Source organism: Scardinius erythrophthalmus, assembly GCF_964197995.2.
Source record: "Scardinius erythrophthalmus genome assembly, chromosome: 1".
In the NCBI taxonomy this organism is placed as follows: Eukaryota; Metazoa; Chordata; class Actinopteri; order Cypriniformes; family Leuciscidae; genus Scardinius; species Scardinius erythrophthalmus.
The window spans coordinates 6021406-6044783 of record NC_138221.1 but is presented as its reverse complement, the minus strand read 5'-3'; the positions used below and the strand labels follow the sequence as shown (position 1 = coordinate 6044783).

At 40.4% G+C, this 23378-nt stretch overlaps 3 protein-coding genes and 1 long non-coding RNA gene across 7 annotated transcripts in view; 3 read left to right on the top strand and 1 right to left on the bottom strand.

Moving 5' to 3' along the window:
• LOC308700356 overlaps nt 1-23378 on the bottom strand; it is a 209854-nt gene that overhangs the window by 105665 nt on the left and 80811 nt on the right. The gene's annotated exons all lie outside the window — the stretch shown is intronic.
• Nucleotides 6940-8875, top strand: LOC308686787 (extracellular superoxide dismutase [Cu-Zn]-like). Of its 2 annotated transcripts, none has more exons than XM_081358766.1 (2): nt 6940-7133; nt 8063-8875. In XM_081358766.1, the coding sequence occupies exon 2, from the start codon at nt 8078-8080 to the stop codon at nt 8729-8731; it is 654 nt and encodes a 217-aa protein (XP_081214892.1). In that variant the 5' UTR covers nt 6940-7133; nt 8063-8077; the 3' UTR covers nt 8732-8875. The 2 variants fall into 2 exon arrangements, with proteins under 2 accessions (XP_081214892.1, XP_081214893.1); XM_081358767.1 differs by having other exon boundaries at nt 6940-7138; nt 8063-8847.
• Nucleotides 13516-15121, top strand: LOC308690534 (extracellular superoxide dismutase [Cu-Zn]-like). Of its 2 annotated transcripts, none has more exons than XM_081365057.1 (2): nt 13516-13709; nt 14332-15121. In XM_081365057.1, exon 2 carries the CDS (start codon nt 14347-14349, stop codon nt 14998-15000), a length of 654 nt encoding a protein of 217 aa, XP_081221183.1. In that variant the 5' UTR covers nt 13516-13709; nt 14332-14346; the 3' UTR covers nt 15001-15121. The 2 variants fall into 2 exon arrangements, with proteins under 2 accessions (XP_081221183.1, XP_081221184.1); XM_081365058.1 differs by having other exon boundaries at nt 13516-13714.
• LOC308692085 (extracellular superoxide dismutase [Cu-Zn]-like) lies at nt 19237-21128 on the top strand. Of its 2 annotated transcripts, none has more exons than XM_081367815.1 (2): nt 19237-19378; nt 20343-21128. In XM_081367815.1, exon 2 carries the CDS (start codon nt 20358-20360, stop codon nt 21009-21011), a length of 654 nt encoding a protein of 217 aa, XP_081223941.1. In that variant the 5' UTR covers nt 19237-19378; nt 20343-20357; the 3' UTR covers nt 21012-21128. The 2 variants fall into 2 exon arrangements, with proteins under 2 accessions (XP_081223941.1, XP_081223942.1); XM_081367816.1 differs by having other exon boundaries at nt 19261-19383.

Below are 23378 nucleotides of genomic sequence, written 5' to 3'. Positions count from 1 at the left end.
TTTATTTGGCAACCATTTAACCACTGACGTCATACATGGAAAAGACCATTTCCAGCCAATTTAACATAGGAAATATATGGTTTTCAAAGCTTTTTTAACAGTTATAGCGCCACCTATGGTCCGATCTCCATAAAATTGTGCATGCTTGTTTACAATGTTATTTCACATATGCTCGCCAATTTTCATTAAGTTCTGAGTTTTTGTTTAGGATTTATAGGCTTTCGAGTGAATTTTGCCACACCCATTTTCTAAATGACCGTGTTATAACCGTCCAAATGCAAAAGTTTTAGCACTTTGTGCTTTAACCCCTAATAATGACTCGTCCATGTTCACTTGTCGCCTGTCAATGACATAATATCCGCGTTATCCCTGGTTTCCGCTCGTACTGCCATAGTAACCATGGCGACAACTGCGTTACGTCTAGCGGCACGCTCATGGAGTTGTTTCATTCAAACATTATGGACCATGGCAAGCAGACTTTGGGACAAAAGGAGAACTAAAACGAGGATCAATATCGGCGTGGTGTTTTCAAGATGCCGCAAACTTTGACTTGACAGAGACGTCTTGCATGTACTTTATTAGACAGTTGAGCAAATGTTCAAAACCCGCATGGTGTTATCTGTTCTGACACACATTGTTAAAGCACACTTTTACACTGAATGTTTGCTGCTTCAATCCAGATGAGTACGTTGTTAGGCTATTGACTGTATGTAGGGTGACCACCCGTCCCGCATTGCGTTGTACTGCACAGCATTTTCACCCCTTGTCCCGCACGTCGCATATTGAGAAAATGTCCCGCATTTTCATCAGTCTGTCGGTTTTTAATAATCATATTAAGAAAACGTGCATGCTTTCTTTTGCCTTTTTAAGAAAGCATTTTCTTTATTATTTTTGCGGCGTAGTTTTTCACCTATATTTAACAGCGCTTCCTCAGAAGTAGGCTACAAATACAACCGCCTTCTTTTAAATCCTATCCAAAGGTTGAAAGTAAAGGAGTAAACACGGTCACTAGTACGTTTTGACGGCTGTCAATCAAAATGTGGAGCGGTGATTCGTTCCATGTGTTCCCTGTCAGAAAACAAATGGATAATTCGATTTTAATTGGACTTGTTCAGAACTGTTTCAAAAATAGTTATCTGCATGATGCTGCTGCCTTTGGGCTCAGTGATGTTGAATTTAAATGACATGTCAAATTAAGACATGTAATGTTACATTGTGATATAATGGTGTTTTCTGGAAGGGACTAAAGAACAAAGCATTTTTATCAGCTGAAAGGCAGAATACAAATGTTTTTTTTTTATTAAGTTAGATAAGCATTAAATAACCGTTTCAGGTTATGTTTTAGTGTTGGTAACATGTCCAACATTGTCCCACACAAACGTATAATCGTCCCACATTTGGTTTGTTTGATGTGGTCACCCTACTGTATAGGGTAAATTTAGCATAGGGTGAACTTTTTGAATCTTACTCCTGACAAATAACCCAAATTACAAAAAAAGACTAAAACTAACACTAAAACTAATAAAAACTAAACTAAAACTAAGCATTTTCAAAAAATAAAAAATAAACTAGCAAACCCACTTTAAAAACTAATTAAAGCCCATGTTGCAGGTTTTTTTTTTTTTTGTATTAATATAACCTTGTATGAAAATACCATATGAAAAGTAAATGCAGGATTAAAAATAGTTTTGCAAGACATAAGGGCACAAATTTAATAGAAAACGTGACTGTTTCCTTGACCGTGTTGAAAAATCCTTTTTTCAAAAATCCGCTTTTTTTCACCATCGCGTCATATGGCGTCACCTGAGGTAGTCGTTTGGATCTGCGTTCGCTCAGTGCAGAGATAGGTTGGTATTCAGTTGGAGCGGTCATGATTCAGTGTGTTTTCTGTGCTTATTGTATTTCAATTAATCATCGTCGTGGTAAATGAATGTGAATTATGGCCTGTCAGGACATCGAGTCCACAGGTTTCCGAATAAGAAAAAGGACGGTGCAATCTTCCGTGCCAGTGTGCGTTTTGTGCCGGGTAAGAGACGGGACTTCACTTCTGCTTCTGCTTTGAAAAACGCGGTAGTGTGTAGCGTTCACTATAGACCGAATGATTATAATCCCGGCAATATGTGCACACTGTCCCGGCTCCATCGGGTCGCCCGGTCCGCCGTCGGCATGTGGTTCGGCCGCCAGTGGGAAACATGACGCTCACAGATCCGTCAGAGATCACTTATTGTACATCTGCTTTACAAAATGTGCCTTGTCTTAATTTAATTCATTAACATATCCTACATAAACTTGTTGTCACATGCCTGTCCTGTCTTGTGCTACACATGGGTGTTTTGTTATTTATTAAGTTATGTTTTCCCCCTCGTGGGTTTTGTTTTATGTTTAGTATTTCTTTTATAATAAATATCAATTATCCTGCACATGAGTCCTCACACCTTTTTGCATTCACACAACCGTGACAGAACGAACCGACCATCTGAGGACTCAGCAGAAGAAATGGGCATCTTCCTTTTCCCATCTCCCTGCCCCTCCGCTCAACAAGTGGACCAACGTGGCAAACTCCTTTCCCTTCAACAAGGCAATGCCAGCATAAAGGAGTTTGCTCACCAGTTTGTGGTTGTAGTGGAGGGGCTCAACATCAGCGACGCAGAGCTCAAGGACATTTTAAACACCAGCCTTAATATGCCTGTGCCTGCCTGGGAGATGGGAATGCTGGGGATATTGTTATTCTGGCAGTTTGTGGGGTACATTTACCATCACGGATGGGAGGGTGGTCTTCCACCCCTTGGCCCACCTCCCATTTACCTCACAAACTCCCAAGTCCCCAGTCCTCCGATGACCCCTTCGGGGAGAGGGAGGAGGAAGACATGCTCCAGCCCATCTGCCACCTATCCTGAGGTGGAGGAAGGGGCGACAGAGGACCCGACTCCGGTGGTCCCGAGACGGAGGAGGAGAAGGAAGACCTCCTCCATGACTGTTCCGGTGGTCCCTGTTCCGGTGGTCCCGAGTCCGGTGGCTCCTAACACGGAGACCATCCCGGAGGTGACTGCCGTCCCTGACACACTGCCCAGGCGTCTTGCTCTGCCCGCGCCGCCCAGGCGTCATGCTCTACAGGCCCCGCCCGAGCTGCTCGCACTGCCTGCACCACCCCAGCGATCCGTCACGTCTGCCCAGCCAGAGACTGTTCACGTCACGTCTGCCCAGCCAGAGACTGTTCACGTCACGTCTGCCCAGCCAGAAACTGTTCACATCACGTCTGCCCAGCCAGAGACTGTTCACGTCACGTCTGCCCAGCCAGAGACTGTTCACGTCACGTCTGCCCAGCCAGAGACTGTTCACATCACGTCTGCCGAGCCTGTGTCTTCGGACAAGATGGCTGTCACAGAGACTGTTCACGTCACGTCTGCCGGGCCTGTGTCTTCGGACAAGATGGCCGCCACAGAGCCTGTTCACGTCACGCCTTCCGAGCCTGTGTCTTCGGACAAGATGGCCGCCGCCGAGCCTGTTCACGTCACGTTTGCCGAACCTGTGTCTTCGGACAAGATGGTCGCCGCCGAGCCTGTTCACGTCACACCTGCCGAGCCTGTGTCTTCGGACAAGATGGCCGCCGCCGAGCCTGTCCACGTCACGCCGTCGAGCCTGTGTCTGTTCCTGAGCCTGAGCCGGTGGTGTCTGTTCCTGAGCTTGAGCCGGTGGTGTCTGTTCCTGAGCCTGAGCCGGTGGTGTCTGTTCCTGAGCTTGAGCCGGTGGTGTCTGTTCCTGAGCCTGAGCCGGTGGTGTCTGTTCCTGAGCCGGTGGTGTCTGTTCCTGAGCCTGAGCCGTGGCTGCCAGTGGTGTCTGTTCCAGTTCCTGAGCCGGTGGTGTCTGTTCCAGTTCCTGAGCTGGTGGTGTCTGTTCCTGAACCTGAGCCGGTGGTGTCTGTTCCAGTACCTGAGCCGGTGGTGTCTGTTCCAGTTCCTGAGCCGGTGGTGTCTGTTCCAGTTCCTGAGCCGGTGGTGTCTGTTCCTGAACCTGAGCGGTGGGATCTGTTCATGAGCTGGTGGTGTCTGTTCCAGTTCCTGAGCCGGTATCTGTTCCTGTGCCCTGGCCCCCCGAGGGGTCGTCTCCGCCCTGGCCCCCCGAGGGGTCGTCTCCGCCGTGGCCGCCCGAGGGGTCTTCTCCGCCGTGGCCGCCCGAGGGGTCTTCTCCGCCATGGCCGCCCGAGGGGTCTTCTCCGCCCGATCGACTGTTTGCTCTGCCGTGGCCGCCCGAGGGGTCGTCTCCGCCCGATGGACTGTTTGCTCTGCCGTGGCCGCCCGAGGGGTTGTCTCCATGTTAGGAGCCACCGGACTCTGGACCACCGGAACAGGGACCACCGGAACAGGGACCACCGGAACAGTCATGGAGGAGGTCTTCCTTCTCCTCCTCCGTCTCGGGACCACCGGAGTCGGGTCCTCTGTCGCCCCTTCCTCCACCTCAGGATAGGTGGCAGATGGGCTGGAGCATGTCTTCCTCCTCCCTCTCCCCGGAGGGGTCATCGGAGGACTGGGGACTTGGGAGTTTGTGAGGTAAATGGGAGGTGGGCCAAGGGGTGGAATAACTCAAACAATAATCAGATAACAAGGGGGAGGGATCAGACAATGACATGAGCACATGGCCCAAAATAACAAAACACCCATGTGTCACACAAGACAGGACAGGCATGTGACACTTGTAATGTAATGCATTTATGTGTTTGTTATTAGTCTGCAGCCGACACTATTATTATTAATATTATAAATATAATATATTATGTTCTATAATTCATTTTCAATCTGTACAAACCGACTTTAATGTTTGTGTTGGCTGTTTCTACATATAAAGTTGTTATACAGTAAGACAGTTGTGATTGTGATCTTTTTTTTTTATTCATTGTCACCAAATGGGTCAATTCAAAGCCTTTATAAAGTCGATCTTCCTCTGGAAACTGTCTCCTAATGGCTGACACACACAACACATGCAAGTATGGGTCTAAGTACTAGCTTTGCTATTGCCTGATACATGATGATGATAATCTGTACAGTATTGTGATCTGAGCATAGTGTTACTGTTATACATATCGTCGGCTAACGTGAATACATCTATAAGCTAACACTGTTCTCTCGGCCTGTTCTCCTCACACCACAACTCACCGTTGTTCTGTCTAACCCTGGCCTGTCCAGCTCACTTGGTTTCATATCAGGCTCATAATTATATATGATATCATCATATATATCAATTATATATGAATTATATTAGGGGTGTAACGGTACACAAAAATCACGGTTCGGTACGTACCTCGGTTTTAAAGTCACGGTTCGGTTTATTTTCGGTACAGTAAGGGAAAGAAATGCAAACATTAAACTGCAGGTTGTTTATTACTATAAACTTTTTTTAACAAGTTGTTTACACTTTTTTAAACACTTTTTAATAAAATATAATAAAATAGATATAAAATAAAAAAAGAATAAGAAATAAAATACTGCTGCAAAGTTCTCCACTAAATAAAATACTCTCAGTCTCAAACCAATATCGAATAATAAAATATAATGAAAAATATAAATAAATAACTATGATTACAGTGCAGGAACAGAAAATAGCCCTATATTAAAATATTAAACAAATATCTTAATGTATTATTATTTTTCAATAATCAATCAACATAATCAATTTAAGATTTTTTTTTTTCCACTTTTTTAATAATTATCAAAATAAAATATAGTCCAAAGCTATAGTACAAAGCTATAGTACAAAGCTATTATTACCAGAGCATGTGATCAGAGCAGGTCATTTTACCATTGTTGCCACCATGACTATACCAGCTCAGCAAACAGAAATCTAAGTTACTACTGAGAAATTTCTCCTTATTTGAGCGGACTTTGCTTTTCCAGTGCGTGATCGGTACATGATTGGAGTGTTTGGGCCGTTAACGACAGAGCAGAACGCGCAGCGCAAACACGGACTCGAACATTGAGCAGAGATCGCAGCGGGTCGTCGACACACACACACACACACGCCCCACGGAACGGAGAGTGCGGCGGCGCACACGAAGCGGAAAAGCTTTTTTTCGCCCTGCAGTCTATTTCATTGTTACAGTGACGACGGGTAAAACACGGGTAAAACCAGAGAATGTCTAATAGGAAAAAACATTAGAATCAGCTGCAGGGCGGGATTTGCGCTGAACGCGGAGACTTCCGCCACTTAATATGTTCGTGTGGAAACACGAAAATGTACCTATGTTCCCACACAAAATATTGCATTCAGTCATTCGGTACACACGTGCACCGAACCGAAAGCCCTGTACCGAAACGGTTCGGTACGAATACACGTACCGTTACACCCCTAAATTATATATATATCATACGAGTAAACATTTAGGCTACAATTCCCCCAGCTTTCTGAGCTGTCATTGCGATCCATTGCTTTCCTATTTGCTAGTTGATTTACTTTGACCGCTCTACCTCATGTTACGTCACTTCAGGTTGGGCGGTTTAAGCGATTTTCAAATGCGGAAGTAAAAATTTCTCACAAAAACGACTCCAGAAGCCTAAATAGCGTTTTATAAGTATATGTTTATATTTAAATCTAGTTCCAACATTATTTTTCTATACATTGGCTTACTGGGTACTCTAACCTGCAACATAGACTTTAAAACTAAACTGAATTTGAAAACAAAAAGTCAAAACGAAATAAAAATAAAAACTAATGAAAAATGCAAAACTATAATAACCCTAACATAGACGGATGTAGTGCTAACTGTGTTAAGAGTTTTGGAAAATTGTTAAAAGTATTGAAAAATCTGTCATAGCAATCGTAAAAAAAAACTATAGCAGTACTTCTTTTAATAAACACAAAACACTGGAGAACACATTGTGCAATGCAAGACAAAGAACTGAATAAACTGAGTGCTATATATAAACAGGCAAACAAAGGGAGCTAAATGAAACACAGGTGAACTTAATTAGTGACTAACTGACTATCATGGTTAACTTGTAGCTCAACATGAGTTCCTATAAGAGCAGCCAAAAGGAACATTCTCTCAACCCCAGGTCAGGACTGCACACGGATTAAGTGTTGTAGTATTTTTGTGACTGCAATATTCAGGCTCCACACGGATTGAGGACAACTTTTCAGCTGTACGGTAGTGCACCTTTGTTGTTTTAGGCTTGTTTTGTTTTTGTTTTCTCCATTCCATTTTCTCCATCAACTGACTTGATTTAGTACAACTAAAAAAGTTTAAGCAAAAGTATAGATTTTGTCTTTTATTTTACCTGTCCTTGTGAAAAATATCAGACATCAACTTTATATCTAATATTGAATAACATGTAGGCTACAACAGATCAAATTAAGTGTACTTTAAAGCACAACAAAAAGATTTTCAAAACATAATGTACTTTAAAGTAAAACTCTTAGTTTGGCATTACTTTTTTTTTAAAGTGTACATGTACTTAATGTCACTCCTGCCAGCAGAAGCCCTATCATGACCACCAGAGGGCACTTCTCCCTAGACCTTTTCCATTTCCATAAACATTTGCCTGGACTCATTTTAGTGTGATTACATCCACCTGTATGTCATTGGTTTGTATTATAGGAACTTTGGCTGGCAGGTGTGACGCTTATGGAAGTGTACGTGTGTACACTTAAGTGGCTTTTTATAATTCATCAGTGCTATTATCTGCAAGTTATTGTTATTATTATTATTATTATTATTATACTTTCAAGATACTACAGGTACACATCCAATACCAATAAGCTAATTTTTAAATTTATTATTTTCACAAGGGTACATAGCAATTCAAAAATTATAGAGTTTTCTAGACCGCAACATGGTGTCGGCCCACATCTGGTACACATGGATTACACACGGCCCAGATGTGGGCTGGATCTGGTTGCTGTCTGGGTTCTTGTATGGTTTTTCCATTGCAAACTAATCTGGTTGTGCTATTTTTACCTAATGCAACTTCCATTCTCAAAGCTCCCTGCAACAAAGCTTTGACCTTTTATCAAAAATATTACTTTCTTAAACCAAATGGCATGATTTCACTGAATCCACTTTTCATTGTAGGCTTTAAAGATCAACATGGAGAAAATCATCCTAATGTTCCCTCTGATATTGCTGGTGCTGCATATACAAGGAGGAGAGTTCCACAAGGAGGAGTGTTTGCCTGCCGAAGCTCCACAGCCGGAAGTCGTGGAGTTCGACAACACCATCTATGCCACTTGTGAAGTAACTCCCAGCCCCAATTTGCCACGTAACCAGCCAAAGATCTGTGGGCAAATCCTCTTCAAGCAGGTCTTCCCCAATGGAGATTTAGAAGTGAAAATCAACCTCCGTGGTTTGCCTGCCATCGATCGTCAAGAGCGTGCCATGCACATCCATCAGTATGGAGACCTCAGTCAAGGCAGCATCACTGTTGGTCCTCATTATAATCCAAACGGCGTTGACCACCCTCATCATCCTGGAGACCTGGGCAACTTTGCTTCCGAGAAAGGAGTTATAAGGCAGTTCCTGACGCTTCCAGACGCCAAGCTCTTTGGGCCTTATTCCATTCTGGGACGTGCGGTGGCGGTTCATGAGAAGGAGGATGATCTGGGAATGGGTTCAGATGAGGAGAGTAAACTCAGTGGGAATGCTGGACCGATAATTGCTCTCGGTGTGATTGGTATTACTACTCCAAGTCTGTGGCAGAAGACTGAAGTGCCCCCCAAGAAACCATGTGGAGGAAGGCACTGAGAGTCAAAGATGAGGGAGTCGGATATGGTGGAAGGGCAGATTCAAATGGGATAATCATGATTTTCCTTGTGTATTCTTTGTATGTGTCCTACATTAAAGTATATTTCAGAACCTGAACATTCCCATGTTTTTTTTTTTTCTTGGTCATTTCAGAGGCTTTTTGGCCAAAGCTTCCAATAGTAAATGCACTCTTAAAAATAAATGTAGGGTGAATGCAGGCAAAGTGGGCTGTTTAGTTTGATTTACTGTGCTCAATGGGTTAACACTTTCTGAGCATGACAATGGCCTTTAATTAAAGATACACTATTTCTTTAAATGATACAATGGTTTAGGTTGATGCAATATGACACTGGAGGGTGTGGCTAGATCTCAAGGGAGGACACCTTTATTGTTCAAGGTAGACATAACCTCTGACGTAAGATTTTATTTTCGAAATTATAAGGTTTCTCGCTAAATGTCAACAAATGGGTATATTATTCTGACAGTTTACTACAGTTAACAGGGACTCAAAATGCAAAAAAAAGTCTTGGTTTTCTTGTAAGGTGTTTAAAGCTAGAATATGTATGATTTTTGTAATAAAATAACCAAAAATCACTTGCAAAGTGTGCTATATTTCCTGCAGTTGTGTACTTCCAGTATCCCAAAAGTTCCCAAAGATTTTTAATTTCAGAGAAATTCCAATTTTAAATCAAAGCTGCAAGCAGCATTTATCGGGGTTCAAGCATTTAAGGCCTTTAAGCACAAATGCATAAAAAGACTAAGTTTTATTTGACAACCATTTAACCACTGACGTCATACATGGAAAAGACCATTTCCAGCCAATTTAACATAGGAAATATATGGTTTTCAAAGCTTTTTTAACAGTTATAGCGCCACCTATGGTCCGATCTCCATAAAATTGTGCATGCTTGTTTACAATGTTATTTCACATATGTTTACCAATTTTCATTAAGTTCTGAGTTTTTGTTTAGGATTTATAGGCTTTCGAGTGAATTTTGCCACGCCCATTTTCTAAATGACCGTGTTATAGCTGTCCAAATGCAAAAGTTTTAGCACTTTGTGCTTTAACCCGTAATAATGACTCGTCCATGTTCACTTGTCGCCTGTCAATGACATAATATCCGCGTTATCCCTGGTTTCCGCTCGTACTGCCATAGTAACCATGGCGACAACTGCGTTACGTCTAGCGGCACGTTCATGGAGTTGTTTCATTCAAACATTATGGACCATGGCAAGCAGACTTTGGGACAAAAGGAGAACTAAAACGAGGATCAATATCGGCGTGGTGTTTTGGAGATGCCACAAACTTCGACTTGACAGAGACGTCTTGCATGTACTTTATTAGACAGCTGAGCAAATGTACATAAAACTAATCAATGTCATATAGCTCAACATGATGAAACGTTAGAATATGATCAGTATGTTATTCTAATGTTCATCTAGCTTACTGCTAGTCTCATACAGACAAACAAACGCATAGAATAACATTATAACTTTCAACACACTCAAATGCAGTTTAGTGTGATAGTTTAGACCAAGTGAAACAGCTCTGCGTTACCTCACAAGTTTAATTCACCAAATAAACTGACTTGTTAACCCTTTTCCACCAAGGCAGTGCTGGTGCTGGTTCAGAGCTAGAGCCTAGTTTCAAATGGGTTCTTTGTTTTTCGACACCCAGAGCACCAGCTCTGAACCAGGAAAAGTGGTTCTTAAGTAGCACCAAAACATTGCTGGTCTAGAAGTAAGAACCGCTTGCGTCAGGGCCTGGGGACGGGGTTACCGTGACCAACAAGACGAACAGAAACTTGTGACCGCCATATCTCAAATAGCAGCTAATCGAGCTAATAACAGCTTGATTGTAATCTCCGTCTATGCAAGTTATGGTCGAGCTGCACGAACACGTTGGATTCGCCGTGTTTGGATGCCGATGTCGGTTCGCAAAGCCATGAGCATCAATAGTAACGCAACGACCTCCATTGTTGATGGAAGGCTTGTTCGAGATGCATCAGAGCGGCACGGACCGATCGGAGCTGCGGGAGTGTTTGGAGAGCATACGAGTCCTTGTGCTTTTGGATTGCTTTCGCCGTGCTTTGATGTCATGAGCCGATCGGTCTGCGAGAAGCCGAACCATCTCGAACAAGCCTGGTGTGTTTGTGTTTGGCGCTGCCACGCTAGCATTGCTGGGCAACATGAGATGTATACAGTGACCTTGTGTTTGGCAAACCGGATCTTAGAGAGCTCGTCAGACGAACCAACTCCGGACTGGCAATACTGTAGCTCTGGCTCTGAACTGGCACCTGGTTCATGCTGGTGGAAAAGGGGTATTTGTGAGTATTAATTCAACACTTGCGGGTAGATCAGTAGAATGAAATGTCCTTATTCCTTTATATCCGCAGGACTCGCATGTGGCTCTGATATCTGTCTCTCATTGGCAATGACGACAAGTTCCATAATTCCGCTTATGCGTCATCAACCTACACCTTTGTTATTGTAAGAGGTTAGCAAGCCTGGTTAGTACCTGGATGGGAGACCTCCTGAGAAAACCAGGTTGCTGCTGGAAGAGGTGTTAGTGAGGCCAGCAGGGGGTGCTCACCCGTGGTCTATGTGGGTCCTAGCGCCCCAGTGTAGTGATCGGGACACTATACTGTCAAAGAGCACCATCCTTCCAATGAGACGTTAAACCGAGGTCCTGACTCTCTGTGGTCATTAAAAGTCCTAGGATGTCCTTCGAAAAAGAGTAGGGGTGTAACCCCGGCATCCTGGCCAAATTTGCCCCTTGGCCTCTGTCCATCACGGCCTCCTAATCATCCCCATATACTGATTGGCTTCATCACTGTCTCCTCTCCACCATTAAGCTGGTGTGTGGTGGGCGTTCTGGCCCAATATGGATGCTGCACATTGGTGGTGGTTGAGGATATCCCCCCTTCCATGTAAAGCGCTTTGAGTACCCAGAAAAGCGCTATATAAATGTAACGAATTATTATTATTATTATTATTATTAAAATGTAGATGCAGAATATAACGCTTTCAAATATGGACACAATTTAAGTTCATCTACAGTGTTTAGATAAAACAGACAGAAAAAAAGTTTTACAATATGGTTACCATTTAAAATGTTCCTCTTATTGAATTTTTGTTAGCCTATTTGTTGTTGCATGTGTTGTAGTTCCATTTGTAATATGTTGTAGAGTTCATTAAGATATCTGATATTCAACTTTCATAAAATTTCATGTCAACACAACATGTTCTAGTTGTTTTGAACTTTACACATGCATTGAGTGAACTGATGAGTATTACTCATCATTGCCCATCTATGTGCTTTTGGGTCTGTTAAATATGCTGTGGTATATGTTTGTGTGATGTGTTAATAAATCATGTGTTTTTAAGATCCAGGATCATTTTTGATAAATTAGGGATGGGTCACATTACCTGAAAAGAAATTTGTCTGGAGTGCATGATCTCAAAATGTTTATTGGTATATACCTTGCAAATAACACATATCAACTGTATTCAAAATGAAATATTAAAGTCGGACCTTAAAGTTAACAAAAGTAATAAAAAGAAATAAACATCTAGGTACTGTATCTATGTAAATGACAAGTGTCCCACCTTACCTGCATTCAATCTACTAAAAGGGGATTTTAACATCGATGCCATAGAAGAATCATTCCCTCAGAAATTTGTACTTCTGCCTTCAAAGACAAGTACAGTTTTTTCAGTACTTTTAACAACTTTCCTAAACTCTTAACGCACCAACACACCTACAACACACAATTGGCAAAACAGTTTATTTCATGCTCAAAATCACACACTGTAAACTAAACTCCAACACTAATTTTCTAAATACAATAATACACTATGCCTACCAGAACACTGCAAACATGTCTCCAAATCAAATCATTTTTCAAAACACTAACATATGTAACATAGCTGTCCAACAGGAAGATTTAGTCAATCATAGCACAATGTCATAAAAACACTAACATCAGATGGAATTACAGAAACTGCATTATTGTATACGTGTCAGGTCTGCCCTTATACAACAGACAGTATATTGTATTGATCATAGATTGTGTTTTGCACTGCAGTTTCTTTTGAAGCCTCTCTACATTTTTGTTTTGTTGGGTTTACTGTAGGTCTTTTGCTGCAGAAATTCAATAAAAAAAGACCCATCTCAGAGTGCTTTATAGAATGTACGTTTACAGTATACACCATATGGTCATGCGATTGAAAGAAACTTAACACCTGAGTGTGTTTCCTAGATGGGAATCAGCTGTGATTTATATTATTGCATAATTGTTTCTCAGTAACAATAGGATAAAATACAGGGGATATATTTGGGTTTCAATTCACAATATAAACAGCTGTTTACCTTGACTTTAGCCTGTAAGGTTCAGAACATGGTGTTATCTGTTCTGACACACATTGTTTAAAGCATCGGTAAATTTGGCACTAAAAATCCATTGTTTTGGTCTTGTTTGAGCTTGTGTGTAAAAGAAGTTCAAGCATTTTAAATTTGTCTTAATTGTATGCATTTTGTGTTAAAGCAACAAGAAATGTGTTAATAGTATAGGTTACATAGACAGATGTAGTGCTAACTGTGTTAAGAGTTTTGGAAAATTGTTAAAAGTATTGAAAAATCTGTCATAGCAATCGTAAAAAAAAACTATAGCAGTACTTCTTTTAATAAACACAAAACACTGGAGAACACATTGTGCAATGCAAGACAAAGAACTGAATAAACTGAGTGCTATATATAAACAGGCAAACAAAGGGAGCTAAATGAAACACAGGTGAACTTAATGAGTGACTAACAGACTATCATGGTTAACTTGTAGCTCAACATGAGTTCCTATAAGAACAGTCAAAAGGAACATTCTCTCAACCCCAGGTCAGGACTGCACACGGATTAAGCGTTGTAGTATTTTTGTGACTGCAATATTCAGGCTCCACACGGATTGAGGACAACTTTTCAGCTGTACGGTAGTGCACCTTTGCTGTTTTAGGCTTGTTTTGTTTTTGTTTTCTCCATTCCATTTTCTCCATCAACTGACTTGATTTAGTACAACTAAAAAAGTTTAAGCAAAAGTATAGATATTGTCTTTTATTTTACCTGTCTGATATTTTTCACAAGGACATCAACTTTATATTTAATATTAAATAACATGTAGGCATCATTATTATTATTTATTATTTATTATTATTATTATTATTATTATTATTATTATTATTATTATTATTATTATTATTGTACTTTCAAGATACTACAGGTACACATCCAATACCAATAAGCTAATTTTTTATTTTATTATTTTCACAAGGGTACATAGCAATTAAATTATAGAGTTTTCTAGACAGCAACATGGTGTCGGCCCACGTCTGGTACACCTGGATTACACGCGGCCCAGATGTGGGCCGGATCTGGTTGCTGTCTGGGTTCTTTTATGGTTTTCCGTTGCAAACTAATCTGGTTGTGCTATTTTTACCTAATGCAACTTCCATTCTCAAAGCTCCCTGCAACAAAGCTTTGACCTTTTATCAAAAATATTCCGTTCTTAAACCAAATGGCATGATTTCACTGAATCCACTTTTCATTGTAGGCTTTAAAGATCAACATGGAGAAAATCATCCTAATATTCCCTCTGATATTGCTGGTGCTGCATATACAAGGAGGAGAGTTCCACAAGGAGGAGTGTTTGCCTGCCGAAGCTCCACAGCCGGAAGTCGTGGAGTTCGACAACACCATCTATGCCACTTGTGAAGTAACTCCCAGCCCCAATTTGCCACGTAACCAGCCAAAGATCTTTGGGCAAATCCTCTTCAAGCAGGTCTTCCCCAATGGAGATTTAGAAGTGAAACTCAACCTCCGTGGTTTGCCTGCCATCGATCGTCAAGAGCGTGCCATGCACATCCATCAGTATGGAGACCTCAGTCAAGGCAGCATCACTGTTGGTCCTCATTATAATCCAAACGGCGTTGACCACCCTCATCATCCTGGAGACCTGGGCAACTTTGCTTCTGAGAAAGGAGTTATAAGGCAGTTCCTGACGCTTCCAGATGCCAAGCTCTTTGGGCCTTATTCCATTCTGGGACGTGCGGTGGCGGTTCATGAGAAGGAGGATGATCTGGGAATGGGTTCAGATGAGGAGAGTAAACTCAGTGGGAATGCTGGACCGATAATTGCTCTCGGTGTGATTGGTATTACTACTCCAAGTCTGTGGCAGAAGACTGAAGTGCCCCCCAAGAAACCATGTGGAGGAAGGCACTGAGAGTCAAAGATGAGGGAGTCGGATATGGTGGAAGGGCAGATTCAAATGGGATAATCATGATTTTCCTTGTGTATTCTTTGTATGTGTCCTACATTAAAGTATATTTCAGAACCTGAACATTCCCATGTTTTTTTTCTTGGTCTTTTCAGAGGCTTTTTGGCCAAAGCTTCCAATAGTAAATGCACTCTTAAAAATAAATGTAGGGTGAATGCAGGCAAAGTGGGCCGTTTAGTTTGATTTACTGTACTGTGCTCAATGGGTTAACACTTTCTGAGCATGACAATGGTCTTTAATTATAGATGCACTATTTCTTTAAATGATACAATGGTTTAGGTTGATGCAATATGACACTGGAGGGTGTGGCTAGATCTCAAGGGAGGACACCTTTATTGTTCAAGGTAGACATAACCTCTGACATAAGATTTTATTTTTGAAATTATAAGGTTTCTCACTAAATGTCAACAAATGGGTATATTATTCTGACAGTTTGTTACTACAGTTAACCGGGAATCAAAATGCAAAAAAATGTCTTGGTTTTCTTGTAAGGTGTTTAAAGCTAAAGTATGTAAGATTTTTGTAATAAAATTACCAAAAATCACTTGCAAAGTGTGACATATTTCCTGCAGTTGTGTACTTCCAGTATCCCAAAATTAACCAAAGATTTTTAGTTTCAGAGAGATTCCAATTTTAAATCAAAGCTGCAAGCAGCTTTTATCGGGGTTCAAGCATTTAAAGCCTTTAAGCACAAATGCATAAAAAGACATTAAGTTTTATTTGGCAACCATTTAACCACTGACGTCATACATGGAAAAGACCATTTCCAGCCAATTTAACATAAGAAATATATGGTTTTCAAAGCTTTTTTTAACAGTTATAGCGCCACCTATGGTCCGATCTCCATAAAATTTTACATGCTTGTTTACAATGTTATTTCACATATGCTCGCCAATTTTCATTAAGTTCTGAGTTTTTGTTTAGGATTTATAGGCTTTCGAGTGAATTTTGCCACGCCCATTTTCTAAATGACCGTGTTATAACCGTCCAAATGCAAAAGTTTTAGCACTTTGTGCTTTAACCCCTAATAATGGCTCGTCCATGTTCACTTGTCGCCTGTCAATGACATAATATCCGCGTTATCCCTGGTTTCTGCTCGTACTGCCATAGTAACCATGGCGACAACTGCGTTACGTCTAGCGGCACGTTCATGGAGTTGTTTCATTCAAACATTATGGACCATGGCAAGCAGACTTTGGGACAAAAGGAGAACTAAAACGAGGATCAATATCGGCGTGGTGTTTTCAAGATGCCGCAAACTTCGACTTGACAGAGACGTCTTGCATGTACTTTATTAGACAGTTGAGCAAATGTTCAAAACCCGCATGGTGTTATCTGTTCTGACACACATTGTTAAAGCACACTTTTACACTGAATGTTTGCTGCTTCAATCCAGATGAGTACGTTGTTAGGCTATTTACTGTATGTAGGGTGACCACCCGTCCCGCATTGCGTTGTACTGCACAGCATTTTCACCCCTTGTCCTGCACGTCGCATATTGAGAAAATGTCCCGCATTTTCATCAGTCTGTCGGTTTTTAATAATCATATTAAGAAAACGTGCATGCTTTCTTTTGCCTTTTTAAGAAAGCATTTTCTTTATTATTTTTGCGGCATAGTTTTTCACCTATATTTAACAGCGCTTCCTCAGAAGTAGGCTACAAATACAACCGCCTTCTTTTAAATCCTATCCAATGGTTGAAAGTAAAGGAGTAAACACGGTCACTAGTACGTTTTGACGGCTGTCAATCAAAATGTGGAGCGGTGATTCGTTCCATGTGTTCCCTGTCAGAAAACAAATGGATAATTCGATTTTAATTGGACTTGGTCAGAACTGTTTCAAAAATAGTTATCTGCATGATGCTGCTGCCTTTGGGCTCAGTGATGTTGAATTTAAATGACATGTCAAATTAAGACATGTAATGTTACATTGTGATATAATGGTGTTTTCTGGAAGGGACTAAAGAACAAAGCATTTTTATCAGCTGAAAGGCAGAATACAAATGTTTTTTTTTTTTTTTATGAAGTTAGATAAGCATTAAATAACCGTTTCAGGTTATGTTTTAGTGTTGGTAACATGTCCAACATTGTCCCACACAAACGTATAATCGTCCCACATTTGGTTTGTTTGATGTGGTCACCCTACTGTATAGGGTAAATTTAGCATAGGGTGAACTTTTTGAATCTTGCTCCTGACAAATAACCCAAATTAAAAAAAAGACTAAAACTAATAAAAACTCAACTAAAACTAAGCATTTTCAAAAAATAAAAACTAAACTAGCAAACCCACTTTAAAAACTAATTAAAGCCCATGTTGCAGTTTTTTTATTTTTTTATTAATATAACCTTGTATGAAAATACCAAATGAAAAGTAAATGCAGGATTAAAAATAGTTTTGCAAGACATAAGGGCACAAATTTAATAGAAATCGTGACTGTTTCCTTGACCGTGTTGAAAAAACGCTTTTTTTCACCATCGCGTCATATGGCATCACCTGAGGTAGTCGTTTGGATCTGCGTTCGCTCAGTGCAGAGATAGGTTGGTATTCAGTTGGAGCGGTCATGATTCAGTGTGTTTTCTGTGCTTTTTGTATTTCAATGAATCATCGTCGTGATAAATGATTGTGAATTATGGCCTGTCAGGACATCGAGTCCACAGGTTTCCGAATAAGAAAAAGGACGGTGCAATCTTCCGTGCTAGTGTGCGTTTTGTGCTGGGTAAGAGACGGGACTTCACTTCTGCTTCTGCTTTGAAAAACGCGGTAGTGTGTAGCGTTCACTATAGACCGAATGATTATAATCCCGGCGATATGTGCACACTGTCCCGGCTCCTTCATCGGGTCGCCCGGTCCGCCGTCGGCATGTGGTTCGGCCGCCAGTGGGAAACATGACGCTCACGGATCCGTCAGAGATCACTTATTGTACATCTGTTTTACAAAATGTGCCTTGTCTTAATTTAATTCATTAACATATCCTACATAAACTTGTAATGTGATGCATTTATGTGTTTGTTATTAGTCTGCAGCCGACACTATTATTATTATTATTATTATTATTATTATTAATAATATTATGTTCTATAATTCATTTTCAATCTGTACAAACCGACTTTAATGTTTGTGTTGGGTGTTTCTACATATAAAGTTGTTATACAGTAAGACAGTTGTGATTGTGATCATTTTTTTTATTCATTGTCACCAAATGGGTCAATTCAAAGCCTTTATAAAGTCCCTCTTCCTCTGGAAACTGTCTCCTAATGGCTGACACACACAACACATGCAGGTATGGGTCTAAGTACTAGCTTTGCTATTGCCTGATACATGATGATGATAATCTGTACAGTATTGTGATCTGCGCATAGTGTTACTGTTATACATATCGTCGGCTAACGTGAATACATCTATAAGCTAACACTGTTCTCTCGGCCTGTTCTCCTCACACCACAACTCACCGTTGTTCTGTCTAACCCTGGCCTGTCCAGCTCACTTGGTTTCATACCAGGCTCATAATTATATATGATATCATCATATATATCAATTATATATGAATTATATATATATCATACGAGTAAACATTTAGGCTACAATTCCCCCAGCTTTCTGAGCTGTCATTGCGATCCATTGCTTTCCTATTTGCTAGTTGATTTACTTTGACCGCTCTACCTCATGTTACGTCACTTCAGGTTCGGCGGTTTAAGTGATTTTCAAATGCGGAAGTAAAAATTTCTCACAAAAACGACTCCAGAAGCCTAAATAGTGTTTTATAAGTATATGTTTATATTTAAATCTAGTTCCTACATTATTTTTCTATACATTGGCTTACTGGGTACTCTAACCTGCAACATAGACTTTAAAACTAAACTGAATTTGAAAACAAAAAGTCAAAACGAAATAAAAATAAAAACTATAATAACCCTGACATAGACGGATGTAGTGCTAACTAACCGTGTTAAGAGTTTTGGAAAATTGTTAAAAGTATTGAAAAATCTGTCATAGCAATCGTAAAAAAAAAAAACTATAGCAGTACTTCTTTTAATAAACACAAAACACTGGAGAACACATTGTGCAATGCAAGACAAAGAACTGAATAAACTGAGTGCTATATTTAAACAGGCAAACAAAGGGAGCTAAATGAAACACAGGTGAACTTAATTAGTGACTAACAGACTATCATGGTTAACTTGTAGCTCAACATGAGTTCCTATAAGAACAGTCAAAAGGAACATTCTCTCAACCCCAGGTCAGGACTGCACACGGATTAAGTGTTGTAGTATTTTTGTGACTGCAATATTCAGGCTCCACACGGATTGAGGACAACTTTTCAGCTGTACGGTAGTGCACCTTTGTTGTTTTAGGCTGGTTTTGTTTTTGTTTTCTCCATTCCATTTTCTCCATCAACTGACTTGATTTAGTACAACTAAAAAATGTTTAAGCAAAAGTATAGATATTATCTTTTATTTTACCTGTCCTTGTGAAAAATATCAGACATCAACTGTATATTTAATATTGAATAACATGTAGGCTACAACAGATCAAATTAAGTGTACTTTAAAGCACAACAAAAAGATTTTCAAAACATAATGTACTTTAAAGTAAAACTCTTAGTTTGGCATTATTTTCTTTTTTTTTAAGAGTACATGTACTTAATGTCACTCCTGCCAGCAGAAGCCCTATCATGGCCACCAGAGGGCACTTCTCCCTAGACCTTTTCCATTTCCATGAACCTTTGCCTGGACTCATTTTAGTGTGATTACATCCACCTGTATGTCATTGGTTTGTATCATAGGAACTTTGGCTGGCAGGTGTGACGCTTATGAAAGTGTGTGTACACTTAAGTGGCTTTTTATAATTCATCCGTGTTATCTGCAAGTTTTATTTATTTTTATTTATTATTATTATTATTATTATTATTATTATTATTATTATTATTAGTGTAATTTCAAGATACTACAGGTACACATCCAATACCAATAAGCAAATTTTTTATTTTATTATTTTCACAAGGGTACATAGCAATTCAAAAATTATAGTTTTCTAGACAGCAACATGGTGTCGGCCCACATCTGGTACACCTGGATTACACACGGCCCAGATGTGGGCCGGGTCTGGTTGCTGTCTGGGTTCTTGTATGGTTTTTCCATTGCAAACTAATCTGGTTGTGCTATGCAACTTGTGTACCTAATGCAACTTCCATTCTCAAAGCTCCCTGCAACAAAGCTTTGACCTTTTATCAAAAATATTACTTTCTTAAACCAATGGCATGATTTCACTGAATCCACTTTTCATTGTAGGCTTTAAAGATCAACATGGAGAAAATCATCCTAATATTCCCTCTGATATTGCTGGTGCTGCATATACAAGGAGGAGAGTTCCACAAGGAGGAGTGTTTGCCTGCCGAAGCTCCACAGCCGGAAGTCGTGGAGTTCGACAACACCATCTATGCCACTTGTGAAGTAACTCCCAGCCCCAATTTGCCACGTAACCAGCCAAAGATCTTTGGGCAAATCCTCTTCAAGCAGGTCTTCCCCAATGGAGATTTAGAAGTGAAAATCAACCTCCGTGGTTTGCCTGCCATCGATCGTCAAGAGCGTGCCATGCACATCCATCAGTATGGAGACCTCAGTCAAGGCAGCATCACTGTTGGTCCTCATTATAATCCAAACGGCGTTGACCACCCTCATCATCCTGGAGACCTGGGCAACTTTGCTTCCGAGAAAGGAGTTATAAGGCAGTTCCTGACGCTTCCAGACGCCAAGCTCTTTGGGCCTTATTCCATTCTGGGACGTGCGGTGGCGGTTCATGAGAAGGAGGATGATCTGGGAATGGGTTCAGATGAGGAGAGTAAACTCAGTGGGAATGCTGGACCGATAATTGCTCTCGGTGTGATTGGTATTACTACTCCAAGTCTGTGGCAGAAGACTGAAGTACCCCCCAAGAAACCATGTGGAGGAAGGCACTGAGAGTCAAAGATGAGGGAGTCGGATATGGTGGAAGGGCAGATTCAAATGGGATAATCATGATTTTCCTTGTGTATTCTTTGTATGTGTCCTACATTAAAGTATATTTCAGAACCTGAACATTCCCATGTTTTTTTTCTTGGTCTTTTCAGAGGCTTTTTGGCCAAAGCTTCCAATAGTAAATGCACTCTTAAAAATAAATGTAGGGTGAATGCAGGCAAAGTGGGCCGTTTAGTTTGATTTACTGTGCTCAATGGGTTAACACTTTCAGAGCATGACAATGGCCTTTAATTAAAGATACACTATTTCTTTAAATAATACAATGGTTTAGGTTGATGCAATGTGACATTGGAGGGTGTGGCTAGATCTCAAGGGAGGACACCTTTATTGTTCAAGGTAGACATAACCTCTGACAAGATTTTATTTTTGAAATTATAAGGTTTCTCGCTAAATGTCAACAAATGGGTATATTATTCTGACAGTTTGTTAGTACAGTTAACAGGGAATCAAAATGCAAAAAAATGTCTAGGTTTCCTTGTAAGGTGTTTAAAGCTAGAATATGTAAGATTTTTGTAATAAAATAACCAAAAATCACTTGCAAAGTGTGATATATTTCCTGCAGTTGTGCACTTCCAGTATCCCAAAAGTTCCCAAAGTGTGATATATTTCCTGCAGTTGTGTACTTCCAGTATCCCAAAAGTTCCCAAAGATTCTTAATTTCAGAGAAATTCCCATTTTAAATCAAAGCTGCAAGCAGCATTTATCGGGGTTCAAGCATTTAAGGTTTTTAAGCACAAATGCATAAAAAGACATTAAGTTTTATTTGGCAACCATTTAACCACTGACGTCATACATGGAAAAGACCATTTCCAGCCAATTTAACATAGGAAATATATGGTTTTCAAAGCTTTTTTAACAGTTATAGCACCACCTATGGTCCGATCTCCATAAAATTGTGCATGCTTGTTTACAATGTTATTTCACATATGCTCGCCAATTTTCATTAAGTTCTGAGTTTTTGTTTAGGATTTATAGGCTTTCGAGTGAATTTTGCCACGCCCATTTTCTAAATGACCGTGTTATAACCGTCCAAATGCAAAAGTTTTAGCACTTCGTGCTTTAACCCCTAATAATGACTCGTCCATGTTCACTTGTCGCCTGTCAATGACATAATATCCGCGTTATCCCTGGTTTCCGCTCGTACTGCCATAGTAACCATGGCGACAACTGCGTTACGTCTAGCGGCACGCTCATGGAGTTGTTTCATTCAAACATTATGGACCATGGCAAGCAGACTTTGGGACAAAAGGAGAACTAAAACGAGGATCAATATCGGCGTGGTGTTTTCAAGATGCCGCAAACTTTGACTTGACAGAGACGTCTTGCATGTACTTTATTAGACAGTTGAGCAAATGTTCAAAACCCGCATGGTGTTATCTGTTCTGACACACATTGTTAAAGCACACTTTTACACTGAATGTTTGCTGCTTCAATCCAGATGAGTACGTTGTTAGGCTATTGACTGTATGTAGGGTGACCACCCGTCCCGCATTGCGTTGTACTGCACAGCATTTTCACCCCTTGTCCCGCACGTCGCATATTGAGAAAATGCCCCGCATTTTCATCAGTCTGTCGGTTTTTAATAATCATATTAAGAAAACGTGCATGCTTTCTTTTGCCTTTTTAAGAAAGCATTTTCTTTATTATTTTTGCGGCATAGTTTTTCACCTATATTTAACAGCGCTTCCTCAGAAGTAGGCTACAAATACAACCGCCTTCTTTTAAATCCTATCCAATGGTTGAAAGTAAAGGAGTAAACACGGTCACTAGTACGTTTTGACGGCTGTCAATCAAAATGTGGAGCGGTGATTCGTTCCATGTGTTCCCTGTCAGAAAACAAATGGATAATTCGATTTTAATTGGACTTGGTCAGAACTGTTTCAAAAATAGTTATCTGCATGATGCTGCTGCCTTTGGGCTCAGTGATGTTGAATTTAAATGACATGTCAAATTAAGACATGTAATGTTACATTGTGATATAATGGTGTTTTCTGGAAGGGACTAAAGAACAAAGCATTTTTATCAGCTGAAAGGCAGAATACAAATGTTTTTTTTATTAAGTTAGATAAGCATTAAAGGTGCCATGTGTCATGTCTGGCAAAAAAAAAAAAATCCAGTCATACTCCACATTCCATACCAGATGGGGACAGTATACCTCCAGAAAGTGAATTGGTCTACTCTAGAGTAACAAACGAGAAACAGCATAGTCTCTATGCTCCACCCCTACCTACTTAGCTGCACATATACAAGTTAAAAAAGGGACAGCATCTATTTAGAGTGTTACGTATGCTGCCCGCCTGAAGCTAATTT